This window comes from Brachypodium distachyon, chromosome 5 (assembly GCF_000005505.3).
Source record: "Brachypodium distachyon strain Bd21 chromosome 5, Brachypodium_distachyon_v3.0, whole genome shotgun sequence".
Taxonomy (NCBI): Eukaryota; Viridiplantae; Streptophyta; class Magnoliopsida; order Poales; family Poaceae; genus Brachypodium; species Brachypodium distachyon.
Window position 1 is genome coordinate 13,381,938 of NC_016135.3, and position 24,044 is coordinate 13,405,981.

General features: G+C 44.0%; 3 protein-coding genes across 4 annotated transcripts; 2 read left to right on the forward strand and 1 right to left on the reverse strand.

Moving 5' to 3' along the window:
• Positions 1 to 7,203: 7,203 nt before the first annotated feature.
• On the forward strand, positions 7,204 to 12,275 carry LOC100836112 (WAT1-related protein At1g68170). Its single transcript, XM_003581181.4, has 7 exons — positions 7,204 to 7,625; positions 8,413 to 8,475; positions 10,748 to 10,864; positions 11,087 to 11,342; positions 11,435 to 11,593; positions 11,702 to 11,853; positions 11,939 to 12,275. Exons 1-7 carry the CDS (start codon positions 7,423 to 7,425, stop codon positions 12,168 to 12,170), a joined length of 1,182 nt encoding a protein of 393 aa, XP_003581229.3. The 5' UTR covers positions 7,204 to 7,422; the 3' UTR covers positions 12,171 to 12,275.
• A 2,621-nt stretch (positions 12,276 to 14,896) lies between these two features.
• On the forward strand, positions 14,897 to 19,808 carry LOC100836420 (WAT1-related protein At1g68170). 2 transcript variants are annotated; one of them, XM_003581182.3, is made up of 8 exons: positions 14,897 to 15,855; positions 15,970 to 16,239; positions 16,554 to 16,616; positions 18,304 to 18,420; positions 18,556 to 18,814; positions 18,903 to 19,061; positions 19,164 to 19,315; positions 19,427 to 19,808. In XM_003581182.3, the coding sequence occupies exons 2-8, from the start codon at positions 16,016 to 16,018 to the stop codon at positions 19,620 to 19,622; spliced, it is 1,170 nt and encodes a 389-aa protein (XP_003581230.2). In that variant the 5' UTR covers positions 14,897 to 15,855; positions 15,970 to 16,015; the 3' UTR covers positions 19,623 to 19,808. The 2 variants fall into 2 exon arrangements, with proteins under 2 accessions (XP_003581230.2, XP_024312218.1); XM_024456450.1 differs by lacking the exons at positions 14,897 to 15,855; positions 15,970 to 16,239 and adding an exon at positions 16,260 to 16,395.
• A 67-nt stretch (positions 19,809 to 19,875) lies between these two features.
• On the reverse strand, positions 19,876 to 20,783 carry LOC106865557 (forkhead box protein H1). Its single transcript, XM_014895773.2, has 2 exons — positions 20,290 to 20,783; positions 19,876 to 20,129 (listed from the first exon to the last, which is right to left on the reverse strand). The coding sequence occupies exons 1-2, from the start codon at positions 20,656 to 20,658 to the stop codon at positions 20,043 to 20,045; spliced, it is 456 nt and encodes a 151-aa protein (XP_014751259.1). The 5' UTR covers positions 20,659 to 20,783; the 3' UTR covers positions 19,876 to 20,042.
• Positions 20,784 to 24,044: the final 3,261 nt, after the last annotated feature.

Here is a 24,044-nt window from a genome sequence, read left to right on the forward strand (position 1 = left end):
CAGGGCAATGCGTGACCTGCCTCTGGCAGGGCACAGGATCCCAGTCCAAGCAACACAGGCAACGGGAACCGGGAATTGAGGAAATTGCATTAGAGATCCTTAAATTTGGCAGCCATGTTCACTTTCAACCATAAACTTGCGGATTTGAAAAACGGCTCCTTAAACTTGACAAGTTGGATCGTTTTAGTCCAAAGTGACAATTTCGGACCAAATTAGGCCACGCTGACATCTGACGTGGCTCGGGGGTTCTTTTTGCAAAATTGCGGCTTCTGGAATCTTGCGTTGCCCCCCCCCCCCCCCCGCGCGAAAAAATATGGGTTCTAACCCGGAGCTTAAATCCCTAACCCTAGCCTCAGAAATTCCCAAATCTTCCCACTGCTCTCCTGAAGCAAGCGCCGGCCGTGACGCTGTTACAGTAGTTGCCGCAGAAGCCATCGACATCATTCGTGTGGACGTCGATGGAGCCGCCGTTCAAGTCGTCATCATCTACGCGATTCCATCTGTGTGGGTGTCGCCGGTTGTGCCGTCGGAGATTGTTGACAATCGCCTCCGGCAGTCCGCCCTTCTGTTCCGTCGCTTCGTCTCCCTCGGGCGAGGCAGTGTAACTTAGGAGGACAAAGGCCCAACGGTCTAACACACAACGAGTGAGGTTTTTTTTTAATAAATCAAACATGCTATCTCTTTGTAGCGATGCCTGGACCGCGGGTTATAGGCCAAAAAATACTTGGGGTTCAATGAAAGAAAAACAACGGCCACAAATTTGCAAAGAAGACCCATCCAGCCACGTAAGATGACAGAGTAGTCTAATTTAGCCTGAATTCATCAATTTGGACTATAAGTGAACCCACATGCCAGATTTAAGAGGACGTTTTTCAAATCCGCAAGTTTATGGATGAAAGTGAACATCACTGCCAAGTTCATGGATCGTCCATGCAATTTCCTCCCGGGAATTCGGGATCGAAGCTTTTTGTTTCTGCTGCATTAGTGGGCTGCAAACTGGGCCCAACTACGGGCGCCGGCGAAGCCCGGATTGCAGCGAGGTGCGACTACACCAAGAGAACGGGACTGCGTTGAGTCAACGGGACAGAATCATGAAACGATGCGCTGGTGAAAAAAATTCACCAACATCTACAACTTTGAATTGCTTTTAGCAATCTCCGAGTGGGCGAGAGGGTGAAAACAAACCTAAGTTTCAAAGGAGAGGGATAAATTACTTGTTTGTCTAATTATAGGTTTAAATAAACATATTGTAATGAACAAAAAGTTCTAAGCTAGCGTGGAGGCAGCCCTTTGATTTTTTTTACTAAAGTTAAACATTCTATATTTAGTACTCCCTCCGTCCAACAAAACATGTCTCAAGTTTATCAAAATTTGGATGTATCTAGACATGACTTAGTATATAGATGTATTCAAATTTATTTAAAGTTGAGACATCTTTTGTTGGTCGGAGAGAGTAACAGAGTAGTAATATGTAAATTGTTTTAGGAGACAAGAGCCTTGACGAGCAAGCCAACGTCACTAACAGCCACTTCATTTCAGTCACTAGCAGCCACTTCATTTCAATGGCAACGTTGAAAGGAACGAGGTCACGCCTGGTCGTTGTACTGCCGTCCATCTATACCTATCTAAAAAATATGGACCGTGTCCTTCATCGTCGTCTGTCAAACCTTTTATGAAACTTGTGGGCCCCCTAAGGCTGCGTGTATATTAGGCCTACTAAACCGGCTGGCCCGTTACCTGCACCAAATTGGACTGGAACTCCACCAGATCGGTCCAGATCCAGTCAATCACAAATACAACACAACTTCAAACTTAACGTATCAATCACGAAATATCGGTATGGACTATGGATCGTATGAAGAAAAAAAAGTCATAAAGCAATCTCAGGAAAATCAATCCAATCCGAACCAGAAAAACTGATCCATTCCTCTCTCTCCTAGCGAAGCTCCACGCGATGGCCCATGGATCGTTACGATAGTCGGGATAGGATCGATCAATGTACTTGCTCGTAAATTATGCCTACGGCCTACAAGTGTCCCTAAAAAAATTACTACTCTCTCCGATCAATATTAATTGTCTCAAATTTGCCCAAATATGGATGTATTTATGCCTAAAAAGTATCTAGATACATGTAATATTTCGACCACTAATATGGATTGGAGGAAGTACGTCTACGGATGGACAGAAACTACAAGTCCGAACGCATGGCACAAGCCGCTGCACAACGCAATCACCCACGAAGATGCAAATCGGCACAGGCGCACAATGACAGTTCGACTGTCGGCAGATCGGCCAGATTCTACACTAGACTCTAGACATCGCTGACGCCTTGAAGCCAAAATTTATTTAGGTGGATCTACTTGTAAGCTAGCCTTTTGTGATAGGTTTAATTATCCCTAATTGTTGGTTAAAGTTTTGAGATTGTCATGTCGACTAAGAAATACACACATCCGAGAAAAGAAAAAAAGAGAAAGCGAGTAGATGACTTGATAAAATCACAGAGAGGATAAAGTTATAAAATTTTATGTGTTGTGACGAGTTTTTGACATATTTTATACATACATATTTGGATATTATTTAGACGTTTATATTAGGGCCCCGGTTTTTTAAGTTCGTCCAAGACCCCCGAAATCACAGGACCGGCCCTGGCCGGATGCCACCCAGTTACCCACCATATCATTGACAGCCGCCTTCGTTGCTCCCATCAACACAACGCCAAGGCCGCCGCCGCATCCACCCTCCAATCCACCACCACCACGCTGGTGCCTATCGTTGTTTCTTCCTCACAGGTGAGCCCCAGGATCGTTCCCTCCTCTTATCTGGGCAATCCGGCCATCGCCTCACATCTGCGCCGACGAGGTCATCCACTGCCGGACCCCGAGCCGCCTTGCTCCCGTCTGTTTCCGCGCGAGGGGTTCCGTCGAATCAGGCCGCCCTTGTGTATCAGTACTTTGCCAGAAAGAGTGCACCTTCTAGCTACTAGCTACATCCATTAATTCAGAGAGATACATGGTTTGTGGATCGAATTTAGCTAGCTACTAAATACCCAGTTTTAATTTACTCGGTTGATCGGTGTATATACATGCGTCGAATTTAGCTAGCTTACTAAATACCATGTTTTTGCTTATGCTGCTACAGGTTTTTTTTTATGGAATCTTGCAATGTGAGAGAAGGCTTATGGCACATACGGAAAGTCGGAAATGCAGCAACAGAGATTTTTGTGATAGTGCTCCTCCGTCTTGCGGGCTTTTGGTTTCCGGAGGTCTTCAACCGAGGAGGCGTCCCACTCGCATACATAATCAGAAAGAGGAGCAACAGGATCGGCCTGTCATTCACCTACTAGACGGCATGTACCTTCTGTGGAGTGTAGATGATGAGGACATCTCTTCTGCTGTTACACCCTCTACTACACCAACAAATATTCCACAAGGACCAATGACTAGAGCTCGTACACGTCAATTAAATTGCTAGGTACTCTCCCTTCTTAACATATAATTTTACTGATAAGAATATGACGAGGCCCTCATTGATTTACTTGTACTCAGGAACGAGGGAACTGAAGAATCGATAAAGTCACAAGCAGCTGCCTCGGTGATATGTGAAGAACTATCTCCAATTAGTCCCAAGCTGGCCGCGTCAAGACCAAAGAAGCAAAGAAGTGGGCCCCAGGCCCATGAGTTAGCATGTATTGCATACGTGCATGGGCTTTCTTTGCCCAGGCTGCCCTGATTGATTCCACGAGGAGGCCCGCCAGCTTTGTCCAGCGATGCTTCGTAGCAGGCAAGAAACCGTGGCGGCGGCGCAAGTCTTCCTTCTGCCTCCTAAATAAATAGCTACTAGCTCATCTAGGTTAAGACTTGGGTTTTGTTGAATCTGCGGGATGTGTAAGTTTGCCGTCTTGTTCAGATCATCACTGGAACCCCAACTTGTTCATCTATTCTCGTGCCTCAATTTTTATCCGTAATTTCAGATTGCAATTTATCATAGTTCTTGCTGGTTCTTCGATTGTTTGCAGGAATTTGAACCTCGTTGTTCAGGTTGATCGTGCCTACGGCAAGATCAATAACCATCGGAGATTGGTTTAGCGATTGCTTGAGTGTATCGTCGGGTACGGTATAGTCGGATCGTCAAGATCAAAATCCACCAAATCCATATTTATCGCCAGTCTTATCGAAAGATCGGGCCACCGGCACATCAGTGGACAAGCTCAGCGGGCCATGGTCGTGGCAACGCACGGACATTTCGGTTAGTAATAATTGAAGTTAGCAGCTAGCTGATTTTGTTTCGTCGTCAGTCAGATTTTCTTTCAATAGCCAGCTAACACGTGTCCCTAAAACGAACGATGGCACAGACTAGGCAGGCTGAAGAAAAAACAAACAGACCAGACCCAAGCCTGATTTCAAGCTGAATCGATCGCTCTCTAATTTCCCAGGCTGCTAGGAAGGTCATTTGGGGCGGGGGGAAACTGAGCACAAATTTCTAAGCCCACGAAACATTCCCCAGGATGTATCCCCTGCCTTACGAAACACGCGGGGCTGAAAAAAGAAAAATATGAAACTAACACTTAGAAAACTTTGCTGAAACTGAAACAATCAGTGACGATTCTACCGGCCAGGCTTCGATAGGCTCTAGCCTACCCTCTGCTTTGAACAATCATCTATTGTGCATGTGCGGGTGTGGCTTGATCCATGATTTTGTATTAGCGATTTCAATCAAGGGCAGGAGAAAACCTAAAGGTTTTGCTGGGTCAACCACAACAGCCTAGCTAGGCCTTGCGGTACATGATATGGCCCATTTGAGTAGTTTTATCCTTGCAGCGTAGAATAAAACCCACATACCGTGGGTGATTTTGCTTGGCAATGGCAGATTATATTGTGAGCTTTGCATTGATTATGTATTTCTAATGCTAAAACTATGATTATTTGTCAGTCCAATTATGCATGAATTAATTATGGAAGAAACTGCTAAATACTTTGTTGCACAAAAAATTATTTTCGGTTTTAGAAGACGAAAATGATTTTATTACTAGTATCTCTCGACAATCTCTATGCGTGATTTCTTCTTAATTTTGTAAACTTGATTTTTTTTAAAGAATTTTGCTATTTTCCTGTACCCTAGTTAGGGATAACATTTTTCCTGCTAAATTTAGCTTATGGATTTTGTAGTTTAAGCCTATCCTCTATTTTCATCCTAGAATCGCCACTGGAAACAATTGAATGAAACTCAAACTGAGAAAGTGAAAAAGAGAAACGAAAACTAAGAAGATGAACTGAGAATAATAGACAAACAACGGATAAACTGAGACTTACAGTACAATGACGTATAGACATATACATCTAGACTAACATCGTTGATGAAAACTGAAAATGAAAAAACAAGACTGAAAATCATGCTTAGAGTGGTAAGGCAAACGTAAACTGGGGACTAGACAAGACACAAACTTAGACTTAGGTAAAGAAGCACCACTGCAAATAATGATGTTGAAAAAGAATAAACAAACAAGACTGATTATGGTACATAATGATAAAGAAGCATCACTGAAAATTATAATGAGACTAAAATTTAGAGTAACACTGACTAATGTTGACAAGAATACTGATAAAGATACCTACAGGACTAATACAAAGACTAAGAAATATAGAAATAACTCAAAGACTGATAATGTAAACAAAAATGACTAAGAAGATAACCCAATATTGCAAGTTCATCTTTCCACAAACAAGTTCTCATAATACGTGATAGTGCCATCTTCTCTTGCTGTTGTTCATATATACATTTTCAAATAGGGATGATAAATTACATACACAATATGTAACAGGGGCAATATGATGTTGAGCTAATGAATTGCCAGCTCCATATGATTTGTCAAGACGAAAAGAGAAATAATAATGACTGAATCACAACCATACAATCAGCTAACGAGTGAAGCATAGCAATCTATCTAAATTCGAAAGTAATGTTTTCATTGTCTCAACACGTCTAAATAAAAACACATAGTCCATGTTCATGGTCTTCCCTCGGGTAATGAATTGCTAGCTCTAGTCCATAACCTCGTGTAAGAAAATGAACACTTTAGTTCATAAACTCAGAAAACACATAGATAAGTCCATAAACTCGTTTGAGTGATGCAGGCTAGTCCAAAAACGGTTTGGCAAGGCTAAAAGTGGATACATGGCAGGAACCTAGTTACAAGCCGTGGTCCAGGATCATGCCACGCGTCCATTTTTAGCCTTTCTAAACCGTTTTTAGACTAATCTCTATTACGGACTCAAGCTTATGGACTTTTATGTGTGCGTTTTTTAGTTCGTGGTTTAAAGTGTTCACTTTTTCCAAGTTCCTGAATCAGTGGTGTATTTAAAACCATCGGAAGACCACAGATTAGTGCATTTCAATTTTAAAAAACAAAACAAACACAAGCGACGCTGGCACGGTACACCTCAATATCCCCAAGCATCCCCACCATTAGACTGTTGAAATGATAAAGGACAATAAATTCCATACTCCTCAAGCACAACTAAAAAAAAGGAAATCTGGTGCCTCTTCCATGTGAACAACATTTTTTTTTTCAGCGAACGTCCATGCAAACAACAAATCATCCGTCCATACAAAAGCCGTACAGGTCAGCAGCTAAACGGGCTTCCCTACAAGAAAAACACGACAAGTAAACAGGCTGAAGGCAATTGGGCGCGCGAAAGGGTCCGTGCACGAATCTTCGAAACAGAATCATGCGGCTAGAAAAGTGAATGACGGGCAATCAGAAAACAGCTAGCTGTAGAATAGCAAAACTGAATAATTATGGGTGTGCCTATTTTTCAGTTGTGTAATTTTTAAACAAAAAGTTTTAAATCTCAATTGAAATATCAAAATCATTGGATTAAAATCTGACGGTCATCTTCACCCACTCTATTTTTTCACGTGCTATCGTTGAATTAAGATCCGACGGCCAATCGCATCGAACGGATCTCGGACTAAAAACATGCAACTGCACATTAGCAAAACATAATTATTATCAGGCGTACGGAACTAATCAATGCGCCACCTTTCTCCGAAAATATATTGACGTGCCACTCCACTTATATATGCAACTATGCAAGAGTCTGCTGTCACTCTGCTAAGAGCATAGTAGGAGCCAGCATCCGTGCGGCCTCTCGGGTCCAGCAATGATGGTAGAAATAAAGGCTACCACTGCAGCCTGCGTACTCCAATTGCAGAAGCCAGGACAAGCCACGGCAGAAACAGCAGCCGAGCCCCCGGCCGAGGACGCGCGCCAGCTGCGCCTGCGCGTACGGGCACCACGACACTTGGCACGCGCCTCAGGCTCGCTCGGCACGAATAAACACCACGACTTTGAGTTCATTTCAGCAGCGCGCTCTCGTGACACAGAACACACTACATAGCTGCGCTTGAGCCGGCCTTCGAGTCATGGAGGGAGGAGGAGGAGGAAGAGTGGTGGCTGGGGCGGCGACGCCGGCGGCTGCCATGGTTGGACTTCAGGTGCTCTTCTCGGTGCTGCAGATCTTCATCAAGCTCGCGCTCAACGATGGCATGGACGCTCGCGTCCTCGTTGCCTACCGCTACATGTTCGCCGCGGCCTTCCTCTGCCCCATCGCCTTCTTTGTCGACAGGTACACGCAGCCGCAGCTACCTAGCTACCTTTCGCAAATTCATTTCTACATGTTTCGGATATACAGTATTCACGCCGATCCATGATAAATGTCGCTGATTATACAATTTTGTATTATAACCAGCGATATTTATTATGTATCGAAGAAAGTAGTTTCTTCTCAAATCAAAATACTGGCTCGTTCGCGGAGAGTTGAAACTCAAAAGGTCACACCACAAATGTAATCTTGGTTGCAAAATGATTTCTGGATTAATTTCAAGTGGCGACCAAAAGATCAAAGATGAGCAAGTGAACACTTTCCTGTGCAGATCTAGTGATTCTTCTCTGGCTTGCACTCCCAGCCTCCGTGATGACGTTCTTGGTCGATTAAAAACGCCCATATTCCTCCTACGCCCCGGGAAAACGGAACCCTTTTTTGGTGTCATCTGGTCAAACGACACGCACATGCATTACTTGTTCTTTACCTTAATCCGAGAGGAAAAATAATACTCCTTCTTACATGTATCTAGACGCTTTTTAAACATAGATACATCCATACTTGGACAAATTTGAGACATTTAATATGGATGGAAAGAAGTAATAGAAAGACCTTTATACGCGGCAGCTTTTTAAAGTAAACTGAAAAGTTTTACGTTTCCGTGAAAACGCAAGATCTTCTAACATTCTTACTTGTGCACGGTTTCTTTGCTGAAAAGTATTGCCCTGCTTTGCTCTGTTACAATCATAGAAACTACCTAATTATTATGATACATTGGGTAATTGATGAATGTCGTGTGGTGTGGTTGCAGGAAGAAACGGCCACCACTAACCATGAAGGTGGTACTATACTTGTTCTTGTGTGGGTTGCTTGGGTAAGTATTGATTATCAGGACTTCCAACTTCTACATTTTTAGTCTTCCTGCTTGTTTCAGAAGTTACTACTTGTTTTATTTTGAGGAAATTATCCTGTGGGTCCATGAACCTGGCAGCGATGTTCAGTTTCATCAATTAACTTGAAAACTCCTCAAATGATTCAGTAAACTTGAAATCTTTGCTCATTTTAGTCCAAATGGTTAGATTCGGGCGAAAATTGGTCATGATGGCATGTGACGTGGATCTGTCCGTTCGAATAGCCGCCGCCGAACCCATCGACGGAGCCATTCGCGAGGACGCCACGTATGCCGACCTGAAGTGGGTTCACCGGCGAGGGCAGCGTCTCCCCATTCTGAAGATTTGAGGGGGTTAAATAGAAATGGTTCATAACCAGAAAATTGTGAAAAGTGCCCTCACACGCCGGCCAAGTCCACGACACATGCCAGCGTGGCTGAATTTCACCTGATTTTGGTCATTTGGACTAAAATGAACAAAGCTGCCAAGTTTAGCGAGTCATTTGAACAGTTTTCAAATTAATTGATGAAACTGAACATCGCTGCCAAGTTCATGTACCTGCAGTGTAATTTCCTCTTTTATCATCTCTTTGATTTCTAATCACCTCCATTTAAGTAGCATGTTCTCGAGGCGGCACTATGCTTCATTTAATAAATGATCTATCAAAAGCTTTCGGTTAGAAAGTTACTATGGTTGTGTGCATCGATCGATGCACATTTCCTTCTTTTCAAAAAAAAAATCAGCAAGTTACATAGTCTTTTGGCATGTACCTGAATGACGACTATGCACATCACCCTAAATGCATGGCCAAACCAACAATTATAGCGATAATGGTCACTTTGTTTTCCTTTACTGCAAAAAAGTTCATGATTTTTTTCTTTTCTTTTTCGAAAAGGGGAAAAGTCTCGGCCTCTGCATCCATCGATGCATACATATATTTTTATGGCACTAAACTTCGTAATAAAAAACCAGCCAGTGGAAAAGATGGTACACAAAATGCCTATGCATCATGTAGCTAGAATTCTATAAGTGAACCGCCATCCACCCCGGCTAAAGGTATCGCGAGTAACCATCTACAGACGTTGCACTCAGTATCCAAAAGCTCATGTTGGTCCACAGGGAGTAGATAAGACCACAAACGGATCCAGTGAGTGGCCCTGTAGATGACTTGAAGAAAATTAACCACTCTAGTCTTGTTGAAAACAAGGCAGTTCCAAATACCCCAACCAAAAGCAGAAACTCCCACCCAAATTTGAGTTTTTAGTTTTTTATCAACACCGTTTAACCAATTCTCAAACATATTTGTGACATTGGTTAGAGGTGGCAAATTAAAAGTTACATGAGCAATACGGCACACAGAACAAGCATATGAACATGTTATAAGCAAATGATGGATAGTCTCTTCTAATTCTCAAAAGCAACATTGTTTACACCCAACCCAATTACGCTTAGCAAGATTGTCTTTGGTGAGCAGCACTTTTGTATAGAGAAACCACATAAATATCGTCACTTATGAACAATTGTCTATTTCGCTATTTGCAAAAGCCAAGAGCTTCAAATTACTTCAACATTTACTATACGTTTAGTATTCAGTAGTTTGTACTTCATCTGTGTGCACACTAGAAGGTAGTGCAAAATGCAAACCCAGTTCAGGCCTTCAGGGTAAGCATACTGAAGGTGACATCAAGCTGTGCACATTTCCTTCCATTATAGTATGGTACTATGGAGTAAAACATGCACTAGTTACTAGATTATGCAAGTTGTTGTGTTTGCAAAGTAACAATGAGCAGAACATGCACGCAGGACCAAATGCATGAACATGGTATAGTACCAATAGTTAAATGTTCTTGGACAGAGCATTTGTAACTTTGTTCTAATCAATGAAAATAGTAGTTTTACTGCTTGTTTCTAAACAAAATATTAAGCATGTGCAGGAAAATAGCTGGATATGGCATGTAACACCAAGCAGTCGCTTGAAAAGCAAATTACTCTTTTTTCACTTAAAAGAAAATTAATCCCCCATCCATAAAAAGTGTCGCCCATTTAGTACTAAATTTGTACTAACTTAACATGCAGATCTTAACGTGAATCGGAGGGAGTACTGGTCACCCCCATAATTAAACTGCATACATCACTAAAATATATAGCATTTCTTAAAATATTTCTCTAGTTTTTGTTCTTTAGCTCGAACACAAAGTGCATATATATAAGCATTTTCGTAGAATCTTACTGCATGTCTGTTTTATACAAATGCAGATTTGCTATAAACCAGAATTTGTGCGTGCTCGCTATAAAGTTGACTTCAGCAACCTTCGTTACAGCTATCTCCAACCTCACTCCTGCAACCACCTTCCTTCTTTCAATCTTGACCAGGTTACATACTTTCCACTGGGACAGTTTACATCTCTTTCGTATTTATTTATATCTTTATTATCATCGTGTGAGTACCAATGTACAAATTGACTGACAAGGTAGATTTTCTGTTATTGTAGTTAATGAAATTCCCATGTTACTCGCAAAATGATGGGAAGAAATGAAATCTTAGTTGTCCTAAAAAAATATAACATCGGCCTTCCACACTGAATCAAACAACAGGCTTGAGACTCTAAAACTTAGGAATCCTGCTGGACAAGCCAAACTTGTGGGAACCCTTGTAGGCATGGGTGGTGCAATGTTGCTTACATTTTACAAGGGACCAGAGTTCACACTTCTGCGACGGCTGCCCCGCCCCAGGCTTGTCCACATAACCGAAGCTCACCACTCCAACCAACAATCAACCAGCAATCAAATTCTGGGCTCTTTTCTGGGTATCGTCAGTTGTTTCAGTTATGCGGCATGGGCAGTCGTCCAGGTCAATTATCTCACGATGTGCTACACTGCTACTTCGTTCCAGTCGGCAGGTGCAGTTTTTATGTAGTAATGTCTCTTCTGGTAATTTTACAGGCGAAAGTCGGAGAACTCTACCCATGCCACTACTCGATGGCTGCAATGGTGTGCCTCTTCGGTGCACTTCAGTCCACTGTCGTGGCTGTTTGTGTTCAACATGACATGGCACATTGGAGGTTAGGACTTCACATCAGACTCTATTCCGCAGCTTATGCGGTAAGTGAGACTATCTCCATGTTTCAGAACGATAACAAGACGGGAGACGAGAGCTGTTGCATTTGTTCTCAATCTACACAATTTAGCATGTTTGTTTGGTTCATTCAGGGCTTTATAGCAACCGGATCTGCCTTCCCGGTGCTATCGTGGTGCTTGCGAAAGAAAGGTCCCCTCTTCGTCGCTGTGTTCAACCCGCTGATGCTTGTCTTCGTCGCGGCGCTGAGCTCCATTCTTCTTGATGAGGCTTTGTACCTCGGCAGGTGAATACAATTTACACTCATGGCTGCATATCAACATATGCGCTCCACTTTCTCAGCTAAGTCCTTATGTTTTGCTACGTTGCAGTGGGCTTGGTTCTATCCTAATTGTGTGTGGCTTGTACCTGGTGCTTTGGGGCAAAGCAAAAGAACAAAGTGATATGTCGAAAGATGAAGATCTGGGCAAGAAATCCATTGCTGTCACTGCTACGAGTGAGGATGGAAAAGACATGGAGAATCATGAAATTAGTACAATATCCTTTTCGAAGAAAAAAAATGAAATTAGTCCAAAAGTACCTGCTTGGCAGCCCAAAAATTAAGGGGAACTTTCTGATAGGATGTTAGTCACTAAGATTGGATCTGGTATTCATCTATGAACTTTTAATACTATATCTTTGAAATCCTGGCTGCCTTTTTTTTCTTGAGAATCAGAAATCCTGGCTGCCTGTGTCTGTGTGAGCGAACCGTTGGCTAGCCAAAAAAGGCATTTGTGGGCTTTTCTGCTTAAAAAACTCACCGAGATCCCAGCATAGTGGCGCCTCTCCTATTTGGTCCGGAACGGCCTGGGCCGATGTGCAACAATGAGAACAAAATAAAGAGCCCAAGGAGCTCGAAGAAACGCAAGGACTCCCTGGGTCTCAAAATAAGTGACGTGAAATTGTATAGATTATGTATAATTTCACGTCACTTATTTTGGGACGGATGGAGTATTATTTTGGAAGAGAAAAAAGAAAGGCTGAAAAACAGGAAGGAATAAACAAGCGGATGAAAGACCCTAAATAAACAAGCGGATGAGTTAGGTCCGGGGATGTCTTGGGAGCTCAAAAGGACAACGAAAATTAAAACCCAAATATTTCAGCATTTCTCACGTACGCCTCCAATGAAACCCTAGCCGCTAGAGAAAATGTAACCGTCGTTGTCGAAGGAAATTTCGATCTCCGGCAGTTCTCCTCGTTTTTGCAATTTTCTGATTAGGTTTATGTGTTCTTTGCGGTGGCATCTTGATGGTGGAGATGACATTGTCTAGAAGATTCATATCCTGGTTCTGTCCTCGTCCTGGTGTAGGCGTCGCATCCTACTCCATGGAGTTAGTGGTTCTCGCGACTCGTCTTTTAGTGTTTTTGGTCCTTTTTCTTGTCAATTCATCAACGGAGAAGCAGTTTCACAGTTTGCCTTGTAAGCGGTGTGTCCCCGGCCATGGTGCGTTCAACGATCCTAGATTCCCACTGTTTGAGGTGGGCGGCTCATGCGGCTTTTCGAAACCTATAAGATTAGTCCAGCTTGTGCAAGTATGGTGTTTTGCAATTTCGTTACCGGTTACATGGAGAAACATCAAGATGCGGAAGATGGATCTAGAGATATTGATTTTGAAAGACAACGATGGAGCTTTTAGTTTGTAGTGGATCTTCGTTTCTTATGTTTGTTTCGATTGTATCGATCTATTATACTTTCTTTTATGAATCAATAAAGCCAGACTGTTGTTCTAAAAAAAGGTACATAATTCACTCAAAAAAGGTACATAAATTCAAGAATAATCCTTAAGTTCTAGGAAAATCGTGGAAGAAACTTCACAGAAATTCAAGAAAAATCCTCGAAAGGAAGAGGTGAAGCAAGAGCCCCATGTCATTCTCAGAATTTTACCGAAAGGCACTACAAATTACACCTCAAGTGGACTTCTATTGCAATACGATGTCATTTACATGGATCGGCCTACCAATCTTATGGGCAATGACCAAGTCAACAAAAACCTACATCCATTCAAGATACCAACTAAGAGGATGAAGCCAACAAGTCATGGCCAAAGAAGTGAACAAGTGGTCAAGTGACGAAACGATCAAAGGAATAGAAGAAAAGCACAAAAAACGGAGTCAAAAGGAAAGTGGCAGGAGGGATAAGGAAAATGATCCATTATGAGCCACGAGCCACTCCCTCCTACGCCCGGCATACCACACACCATAGAGAATGAAGGCAGGGTGATTCGGGCAGAAAATGAAGGCTTAACGGGTCAAGTCGAATCAGAATCATACGTGACAAAGACAACAGTTCAACCCGTCCACGTGCCATATGACATTTAGGCCCTACCAGTCGAATCCCCTGTCAAACGACCTAATCTACGAGATTTGCGGTATGTGAGAAAGCCCATCCAAAGAAGTGTGATTCTGTGAGACAATTAGTTTTAAGTGTGGTACTGTGAAATGCTAACCGCGAAAAGTGTGAATTTGAGAATTTACTCTTCAAAGAATATCGTTGTATCAACTTTATCAAATTGTCGTACATGCACCTTTTACCTCTTACCCATTGATACCCCTTAAAAGTTTTATTCGAATACGGTAAAATGACATAATACATATGGGTAGTTAGAATAAAATTATCAAATTCCATTAATAACCGTTACTGAGATCTAAAATACTTTTAGTGGGTGTACCACAAAACTTCACAATAAATCATATTGTAACCAATGTTCTATATGCTTCAATCGATGGCGGTTTTCGTTTCAAGTTGGACGAATTGACAAACACGGGCTAATTTAGAGCTTGACGAATGCAGGGTATATTCAACCCACTTAAGAGCATCTCCAAGAGCTTCCCCAAATCTCATCTCCCAAAAACTTTTATACGGGGAATTAGAGATTCCCCATAAAAGATTCAACCCTCAAATCACTCTTTTCTCCAACAGATTCCCTAGATCTCATCCCCTATAGTTCACTTGTTTATATTATATTCATATCTTTCAACCGATTTTGTAAACAACGATATTTCAAATGAGTTGATTTGAAATCTTATATTTGAAACACAAAATGTTTTATTTTATTCATAATTGCTTCAACTTGCAAAATATCATATCCTAGTTTTACAAAAAAAATTGCTTCAAGCTACAAAATATCATATGCTACTTTTAGAAAAAGTTGCTTCAATCTACAAAATCAAATGCATCAATTACAAATATCAGTACAGTCTTCTGATCTTCTCCATCTATATCTCAATCACCAACCTAGCCGCGCACCCTCTTCTCCTCTACTCCACCAGCGCGCCTGCCTCTGCCCCGTGCGGCCGTGCCGGCCCAGCCCAGCGCCCCCTGCCTCTGCCCCGCCGCCCCTGACACATGGCCCGCGCCGGCACCTGCCTTGCCCTGCCCGGTCCCGCCGCCCCGGACCCATGGCCAGCGCCGGCTCCGACCAATGCCTAGCATCGCCGGCCGCTACCCCATGGCCTCCTTTCGTCCCCTCCCACTTCCTCAAATCCGTGCAGCTCCATCATCCCACGCTCTCCACTGCTCCCTCTGCTCAGATAGATGGCGGCCGAGTTGGCGGAGGACGAAGGCGCGGACGTGTATCTGGGCGGAAGAATCGGCGGGAGGGAAGTTTCACCTCGGTTGGGCGATCCCTATGCTCCATGCGGGGAAGCCCGAGGCTGATTTGGGGGACGGTTGGAAGTGTTGGGGAACCGGACAGGGCTTCTGCCGGAGTTTTTTTTTTTTGTATTTAGCTATTGGGCACCTGATAATGCTTCTTTTGGAGATGCTCTAAATTATATTCACGATACACAACCAGTGCCAAAGAGACGGTCACTTCGCTCTCTCGATCGGCTTTGTCCTTTTAGCGAGCACGGAGCATCCTGGCCTAGTCGCCATGTCTCTCTCTAGCCTGGCCTAGCCAATAATTTGTTGCTGACGGAGGACAATCATGGGCTCGTGGTTGTTTTCATCTTAATGCGAACTCCTGTTTTCGTGGATGAAAATGAGAACCAATATCTCTCATCTGAATATCATGCTTTCCGGCCCGAATTACTCCTTGCGTTCAGGAGGTGTAGTCGTCGCATCTACACTGTTCAAAGACAGGTTTTGGAGGGGAATCCAGTACTCAAGGCTTAATCCTAGCTATCAAGTCGGTCAATCACAGAAGCACGTGAAACAAAACTAATCATTGCGCCATCTCTTCTCGATTTTTTTTTACTAGACTGGCCCATCACGGCCGGCGAAGCTCCTCAAAATGGGTCAAGTGATGTGGTTAGTTTGGCTGTTCCTCGTTATTTTTATGAGATTGTATTATTAAGTACTCAGTAGCACGAAACCTACCCCTTGTTATTTCTGAACTCAATACGTACCGTTGCTTCTCTCCAGACTCCAGTGGTAGGCAAACCAATGTTAGGCTAAGCTTGAGCTAGAAATGGAGGGAAGGCAGGCAGCTGGAGGTGGAGGAGGAGGATGTGGCATGACGGCAGAGGCGGCGAGGCCGGCGGCGGCGATGGTGGGACTTCAGGTGCTCTTCGCGGTGCTGCAGATCTTCTTCAAGCTCGCGCTCAACGACGGCATGGACGCGCGCGTCCTCGTTGCCTACCGCTTCATGTTCGCTGCCGCCGTTCTCTGCCCCGTTGCCTTCCTAGTCGAGAGGTAACGCAAGAAACACATGCGTTACTTTTTTGTTTACAGAAGAACTACCCGGGCAAACGGCAGCTTAATGAAACGCTTTTCGTTTCTGTGCCGGAGCACCATATATACTGAAAACACATGGGATGGACACACAAAAACCGCTGGAGATTACCTAACGTATGCCCATAAAACAGAGATTTTACCTTTTGTTATTTGGGTCAGTTAAATGTTGTCGATCTCTTGATTGAGAAGTATCTATATTACGATAGAGAACGATATGCTTTTGCAGTTTTGCTGCATCGTGTTGTAATTTGATGAATGTCGTGTCGTTGCAGGAAGAAACGACCACCACTAACCATGAAGGTGGTACAATACTTGTTCTTGTGTGGATTGTTTGGGTAAGTACAAGTTATTAAACTTCTACGGTTTCAATCCTTTTACTTGTTCAGAAGTTACTACAATTGTAATAATCACCTATGTATGATTCAATTCACAACTGCTATGTCAGAAGCTTCAGTCAGCAAGTTACTCTGCCTTTTGGCATGCACTCGTAGGTGAATGTCTACAATGCCGGTTGACCAAACCAAAAATTATACTGATATAATGGTCAGTTCTTTTTTCCTTTGCTGGAAAGCAGTTCATGGTGTAGTAAAGTTAATGATGTGCCATATATGATCATATTGTGTAAGAGTGTAACTGCAAAACAAAGACCTTCAAGTTACTTTAACAAGGAGAATTAATTTATTATTATGTGTCGAGTGAGGTTCTTTTGTACTGCATTTGTGCACACACTAGAAGGTAGTGCAAAGCCATTTCTTTGTAAGCGCAATGGAATGCCACACGTCAAACCCATCGAAAAGGGAAAATATAGCAAAACACCACACCGTATGGTTGGTACTCCCTCCGTTCCACGATAAGTGTCTGAATCCCCGACACTTGTTATGAATCAATTTTGTACTAAATTCTAGACAGTTACTATGGATCGGAGGTAGTAATAAAAATAGATGTGTGTATCACTTGATGAAAAGGCCAGAGTATGTACCTTTTTTTCTAAAAAAACGTATACTAGCCAGAAATTTCCCTTGCCAAGTTGAATACGTAGCCACTTGCCGGAGATTTTGTAGTTTCAGGCGAGCCAAGTCGTGATCATAGGCGAAGAAGATAACTCGCCTGACAACCTCCAGTATAGGAGGGAAATAAACATCCCGATGCCATTTTATTCCGTGAGTCTTGTGCATCGGAAGGGAATGGCCGCCAGACATTAATGATCTGACCCCGGGGTGCCATATCGTGACTATACTCACTCATGAATAATTGTTTTTTACATATATTTTCTCCGTTCCATAATTCTTGTCGCTATTTTAGTTCAATTTTGTTCTAAAACAGCGACAAGAATTATGCGACGGAAGGAGTACATTTTTCTTTGCATATCTTGCACTGTTACTAGGCATGGTATCGGTGTAATTGGGATGATTCAGCAAAATTTTACGAACATAACGAATACAGTAGCATTTAGAACCTGTAGAAAAAGGACGGAGCTGGGGCCCGGTCCAGATATTGTTATTCTTACGGAGTACTACTATATGTTTGGCGTTAGATTTGACACGGCCAAGCCCACCTAGTTATCCATCTTTACCTACAGGCTTTCGGTTTTAAGAAACGCAGACCACGTGACTGAGCCCAATAAAAATAAGAGCAGTCAGGATCGAAACGTGATCAAACTTGAAAACAAAAATCCTTTTCACTTCTGGTAAAAAATAAATCCTTTTCACTTTAAGTCAATTAGCAGCCTTGTAAACTGAACTACAGTAAACAAAAAAGGTTTCGGTGGGTTTGCTGGGTTATGTCGTCATGTGCGCTTTGACTTTTAGGCCATGGTTATTGTTTAAGTTTTGACCGTTTAATATGTCCGATGTCTTGAGCGGTCGGTTGCTTCGCCCTAGACTTAGGTTTGTAATTATCTTCTTTCTATAAATAGATAGATACTCGAGTTTTGTGTTTTCTGAAAAAAAAAATGATCCACTTGTTCTAAAAAGGAAAACTATGACTATGCATCTTACTATATGTTTGTTTATACACATGCAGAATTGCTATAAACCAAAATTTGTATGTGCTGGCTATAAAGTTGACTTCAGCAACCTTTGTTACTGCTATCGCCAACCTCGCCCCTGCAACCACCTTCCTTCTTGCAATCTTGACCAGGTTACATACTTTCTAGTGGGACAGTTAACATCTCTTACCATTTATGTATATGTGTATCATCATGTGAATGTAATGCACAAATGGAATCTTTGCAAGTTGCTCAACTAATTAAATCAGTATCGAATCAAACAACAGGCTTGAGACTCTGAAACTAAGGAATCCAGCTGGACAAGCAAAACTTGTTGGAACGCTTGTAGGCATGGGTGGTGCAATGTTGCTTACATTCTACAAGGGCACAGAGTTGACACTTCTCAGACGGCTGCCACGTCCCAGGCTTGTCCACATCACGGAAGCTCATCACCACTCCCACCCACCATCAACCGGCAATCAAATTCTAGGCTCGTTTCTGGGCATCATGAGTTGTTTCAGTTACGCGGCATGGGTAGTCATCCAGGTCAATTATATAACGCTGCGTGTGCTACTTGTTCCAGTCAGCAGGTGCAGTTCTTATGTAGTAATGTCTCTTCTGGTAATTTTTACAGGCGAAAGTGGGCGAAGATTACCCCTGCCACTACTCCATCGCTGCAATGGTATGCCTCTTCGGTGCACTTCAGTCCACTGTCGTGGCTGTTTGCGTTCACAGGGACATGGCACATTGGAGGTTAGGACTCAACATCAGACTATATTCCTCAGCCTATGCAGTAAGTGATACTGTCTTACTGTGTCTGGACACTAACAAGACAAGTTCTTGCATTGTTCTCAATCTAAACAAATTAGCATGTCAATTTGTTTCGTTTACTCAGGGCTTGATAGCATCCGGATCTGCATTCCCGTTGCTATCGTGGTGCTTGCGAAAGAAAGGTCCCCTGTTCATCGCTGTGTTCAGCCCGTTGATGCTTATCTTCGTCGCGGTGATGAGCTCTATTGTTCTTGACGAGCCTTTGTACCTCGGCAGGTGAATACATTTTACACTCTTGGACTGCGTATCCAGTTCTACATGTGCGCTTATACGTATTCCACATTTCCACTTTCTCGGCTGGATCCTTACCTTTTTGCTACATTACAGTGGGCTTGGTTCTATCCTAATTGTGTGTGGTTTGTACCTGGTTCTTTGGGGCAAAGCAAAAGAACAAACTGATGTGTCCAAAGATGAAGATCTGGGCAAGGAATCCATTCCTGTGACAGCTACGAGTGAGAGCGGAGTAAGACAAGGAGAATCAGGAAATGAGGCCTCAAGTAGCTGCTTGGCAACCCAAAAATAAACCTTTCTTATAGGATGTATGTTTTCTCCTAATACTTATGTGTACTCCTTTATTTTGGGAGTACACATAAGAATGGAGTACTAAGGTTAGATTTGGCATTGATGTATTCCAAAATGCCATGTATCTCACTGGACATCATGCAATGCTCACTGAGCCGATCCTATCCTACTGTTATAAGTTGCATCATGCAATGCTCACTGAGCCGATCCTACTGATCGCTGTTGCATGCAAGAAAGTATAACGAGAGGAATGATTAAGAAGCAAGCACTAATTAAGCAGGGGTGACCGTGTTTACAGATGGTTAGAGCTTGGAACAGATCAACAGACTAGAGAGAGGGCATTGCTGATTACAGGCAAATATACTGACAATTAATGGACGGATTCATCAGTCAAACGAGGAAAATAAAACTACAGCTTCAACTAGAGCGCCCAAAAGGAGAGCATCATTGCGAGCGGAACGAGCAGCGGCACCGTCCTGGCCTGAAGCAGGGCGCCCATCCCCACGTCCTGCAAAAGCGCCCAAGCCAAAGAAGCAAAAGAAGTCAGACCAAGGTGAAATGAAGCTCGATTGACGCAAATGAAAGGGCAATGCCACAATGCAAGCTCGCAGATAAGCAAGAAAAGCTAAAGAAATCAGGAGCTTCAGATATCATTAGAAGTTACTTACCTGCCGTTGCTCTTGTCCAGGGGTGGGCATGGGAAGGACGGTTGCGGAGTCGGTGACGCCGGCCGGGAGCGGCGCCGCGGGGTTGCTGCTGATGAAGGCGGTGCTCGTCCCGGCAGGAGCCGGCGCCGGCGCGGCCGCATTGCCGCCGGACGGCGCGCCCTCCGACGGCAGCCTCGGCATGTAGTCGTCAGAGCCGGCCACCGGCGTGGGTGGCGGCCGCGGGGAGTAGTCCGGCACCACGACGCCCCTGGCCACGGGCGCCTTCTCCGCGCCGAAGAAGGCCTGCGACGGCTGCACGAAGAAGAGGGAGCAGAGCAGCAACGCAGACGCGGCGAGACACGCGCGTGGTTGCACTTGCATCTCCCCCATTTTCCCCCCTCTCGCGCTCTCTTCTCGCCACGGAGCGTTTTGGTGCTCTCTTCTCCGGCTCTTCGTTCTGGTTTGGTTTGGTCTGAGGCCGTGCCAGTGCGCCCGTGACCTTTGGGTGGGGTGCGCCGGTCACCGAGGGTCAGTGCGGGACTGCGGGCGGGGACAGCGCAGGGTAAAAAGGCAAAGCAAAACACGGCGAAAGGAAACGGCTACTGGGCTACTGGTTGTACTGTGCGAAACAAAAGGCTGCGACAAAGCGGTCACCTTTCGGGACTTTCTTGCTTGGGGTCGGGCGTGCGTGACTGCAAGGAATCGCAGGGCAAATAGGACGTGCAAATCACCCGGTGATTACCAGCAGATTGCTCGCCGACGATTGAACAGTACGGGCGCGGGGTCCGAACAATGCGAGTTCTTTCTGATGGAACCCGAGGTGCTTTTCGGCCAGATAATTGAAGCATCAATTGGGGCCGACGCGGGCACCGGGGAACGAGTGATTCCGATGCCGCTTGCTGGTCAAAGCTTGGAGCGGCTCGAGAGCGACCAACAGCACGACTGGCTGGAGTAGACTGTAGACCTGGGCATTCTTGGGCCAGGCCGGGCTTTACAAAGCCGGCAGAAAACTCCCGAGCTCGTTACCTGGCCCAACCTGGCCTTTTTTTCCCTTAAAAAAAGCTATTTTTTAAAAAAAATGATGTTTTTATACATTTTGGTTTTCTACCGCGAGGATTCGGGTGGGAAATGAGGTCATGTTTCGTTTGTGCCCAAACTTGCCTTGCCAAAATTTTGGCAGCCAATGCAAATTTGATCTCCATTTGGTTTGTTGCCAATAAATTGGTAGTCAAAAGAATCTTGCCCACCTACCTCACAATCACTTCACAACTTTTGCCAAATATTTGGTCAACTTGGAGTCAAAAAATCTCTAACCAATATTTTGGCTGGCTAATTGTTGGCAAGAATTGGTTGGGCAAGCATTGGCATGAACCAAACAGCCCCTGAGGCTCAGCCCCCGCCCATGCCCAGGTCTAGGATGAAGTAACTCAGTTGCTATGGGTGTGTTTGGTTGGTGTCCCATAAAACACTACCAAACAAGTGCAAGATTTGGCTTACCAATTTTTTGGCAAAGAATTTCTCAACGCTTACTTTGTCAACTATTTAGCAAGAATGTATGGGAGACATGGCATGATGCATGTTGGCAACCAAAATCTTGGTCACAAACCAAACAAGTGCCAAAATAATATTGGTTGCCAATATTTTGGCTCGGTTAGTGTTGGCACCAAACCAAACAAACCCTAAAATTTCGTGACTTGGACTGTAAAAATATAAAAATAGAGAAAACAAAAGATCACAATATCACGTCTCTTCAAACTCTATCGTATTGTGTTTGTACCTATGTTTGTCTATTTGATTGAACTAGATGAAAAACAAACAAGAAAATTGAAGATGATTGGGTGGAGTGTAAAATTACAGTGCAAACAATCTCATAGATTTCCTTTTTAGGGTTTAATCCCATGGATAAAATAACCAACATAGAAAAATTATTATGGAGTTTTATTCTCTAATATTACTATGGAAATCCTTTTAATCAAAGCATCACTCTAGTCTTTTACGATTGCACTCTATTCTGCCATGGCCATGGTGGTGGTTGTGGTTGGGACCAAATCGCTGACTTCGCCTAAAGAGGCAAAGGAGGGACTATGAGAGTGAAGGTACCCACTTCGTCGGGAGAGGCAGAGGTGGTTGTACCAACTTCGTCGAACGAGCTGGTTGTACATGCCACCTAGACCAACGTCCAGCAACAAGTTGAGGGCCATGTATAGGTCCTCAAACAGGCAGAGCCACTGTTGGTGATGTTTTTGATAATATGGCGATGATCCATGTGGTTGCACCGTCGGTTGTTGCACCCAATGTTGTTCGTGTGAAGAATTACGGTGCAGATAGGTCGGGCATGCGACCTAGGAAGGTCGACAACCTTGGTCTTCCGGCTCCGGGGCTCATTTAGGATCTTTGTTGCTCCCACAATGAAGTCACATTCCATCATTAAACTGGGGGTTTGTCACTTGTGAGCTCCGGGAAAAAGAGCTCTCTTTGTAAAAGCTATTTCCAGGTGTCTATTGACGAGTTCCAAGGTGATGAAACACCGGAGCGACATGCTATAGGAGGAGGGTGTTTTTTCCTAGTAGTAACCGAGATCGTTATGCGTTTTATGACTCCAATAATATTAAGGCCGTGACTGTTGAAGCATAAGTGGATTGCCTAGCCCTTTTCATCAGATCGGTCTTTTGGTTGCGTTGGCTAGCGCACAAAGCTCTTCATGGTATCAGAGCCAAGAGGTCTCGAGTTCGAGACCCAATTGCCGCAATTAAATTGCGACGCACTTTCGATCCACGTTTAGGCCTGAGGGAGCCACACATGAGGGGGAGTGTTGAAGTATAAGTGGATTGCCTAGCCCCTTCCATTAGATCGGTCTTTTGGTTGCGTTGACTAGCACATGAAGCTTTTCATGGTATCAGATCCAAGAGGTCTCGAGTTCGAGACCCAGTTGCCGCAATTAAATTGCGACGCACTTTCGATCCATGTTTAGGCCTGTGGGAGCCACACGTGAGGGGGAGTGTTGAAGTATAAATGGATTGCCTAGCCCTTTCCATCAGATCGGTCTTTTGGTTGTGTTGGCTAGCGCATGAAGCTCTTCATGGTATTAGAGCCAAGAGGTCTCGAGTTCGAGACCCGGTTGCCGCAATTAAATTGCGTCGCACTTTCGATCCACGTTTAGGCCTGTGGGAGCCACACTTGAGGGGGAGTGTTGAAGTATAAGTGGATTGCCTAGCCCTTTCCATTAGATCGGTCTTTTGGTTGCATTGGCTAGCACATGAAGCTCGTGGGGCTAATTTATGGGAAGAGGTGGAGTAGAGATTTGGAAAGCACAGACACCTGTAAGCCCGAAGATGATCGTACGATGGGTGAACACCGTGTAGGCGAAACGAAGGGGTGACGAAATTGATGGATCTGGATGGGCGTAGATTTAGGAGATGGGTGGCGGTGTGCAATGCTTCGACCCAAAAATCAGGGGGGGAAATTGGCTTTAATTAGGAGAGTTCGGACGATGTCGTTGGTTGTACGAATAAGTCATTCGGCCTTGCCATTTTGAGGGGAGGTGTGGGTACAGGAGAGGCGGAAGCAAACTCTCCATTGGCTGAGAAAAAAGCACGAAGAGATTCGTTGAGGAATTCTCCCCCATTATCGCACTGCACACAAGAAATGATCACATGATATTGAGTTTTGATGAACGAGAAAAATTGCTGGAGCGTGATAGAAGTATCAGATTTACGTCGTAGGGGACAGGCCCAGGAATAGTGGGAGTAATCATCGAGAACAACTAAATAATAATT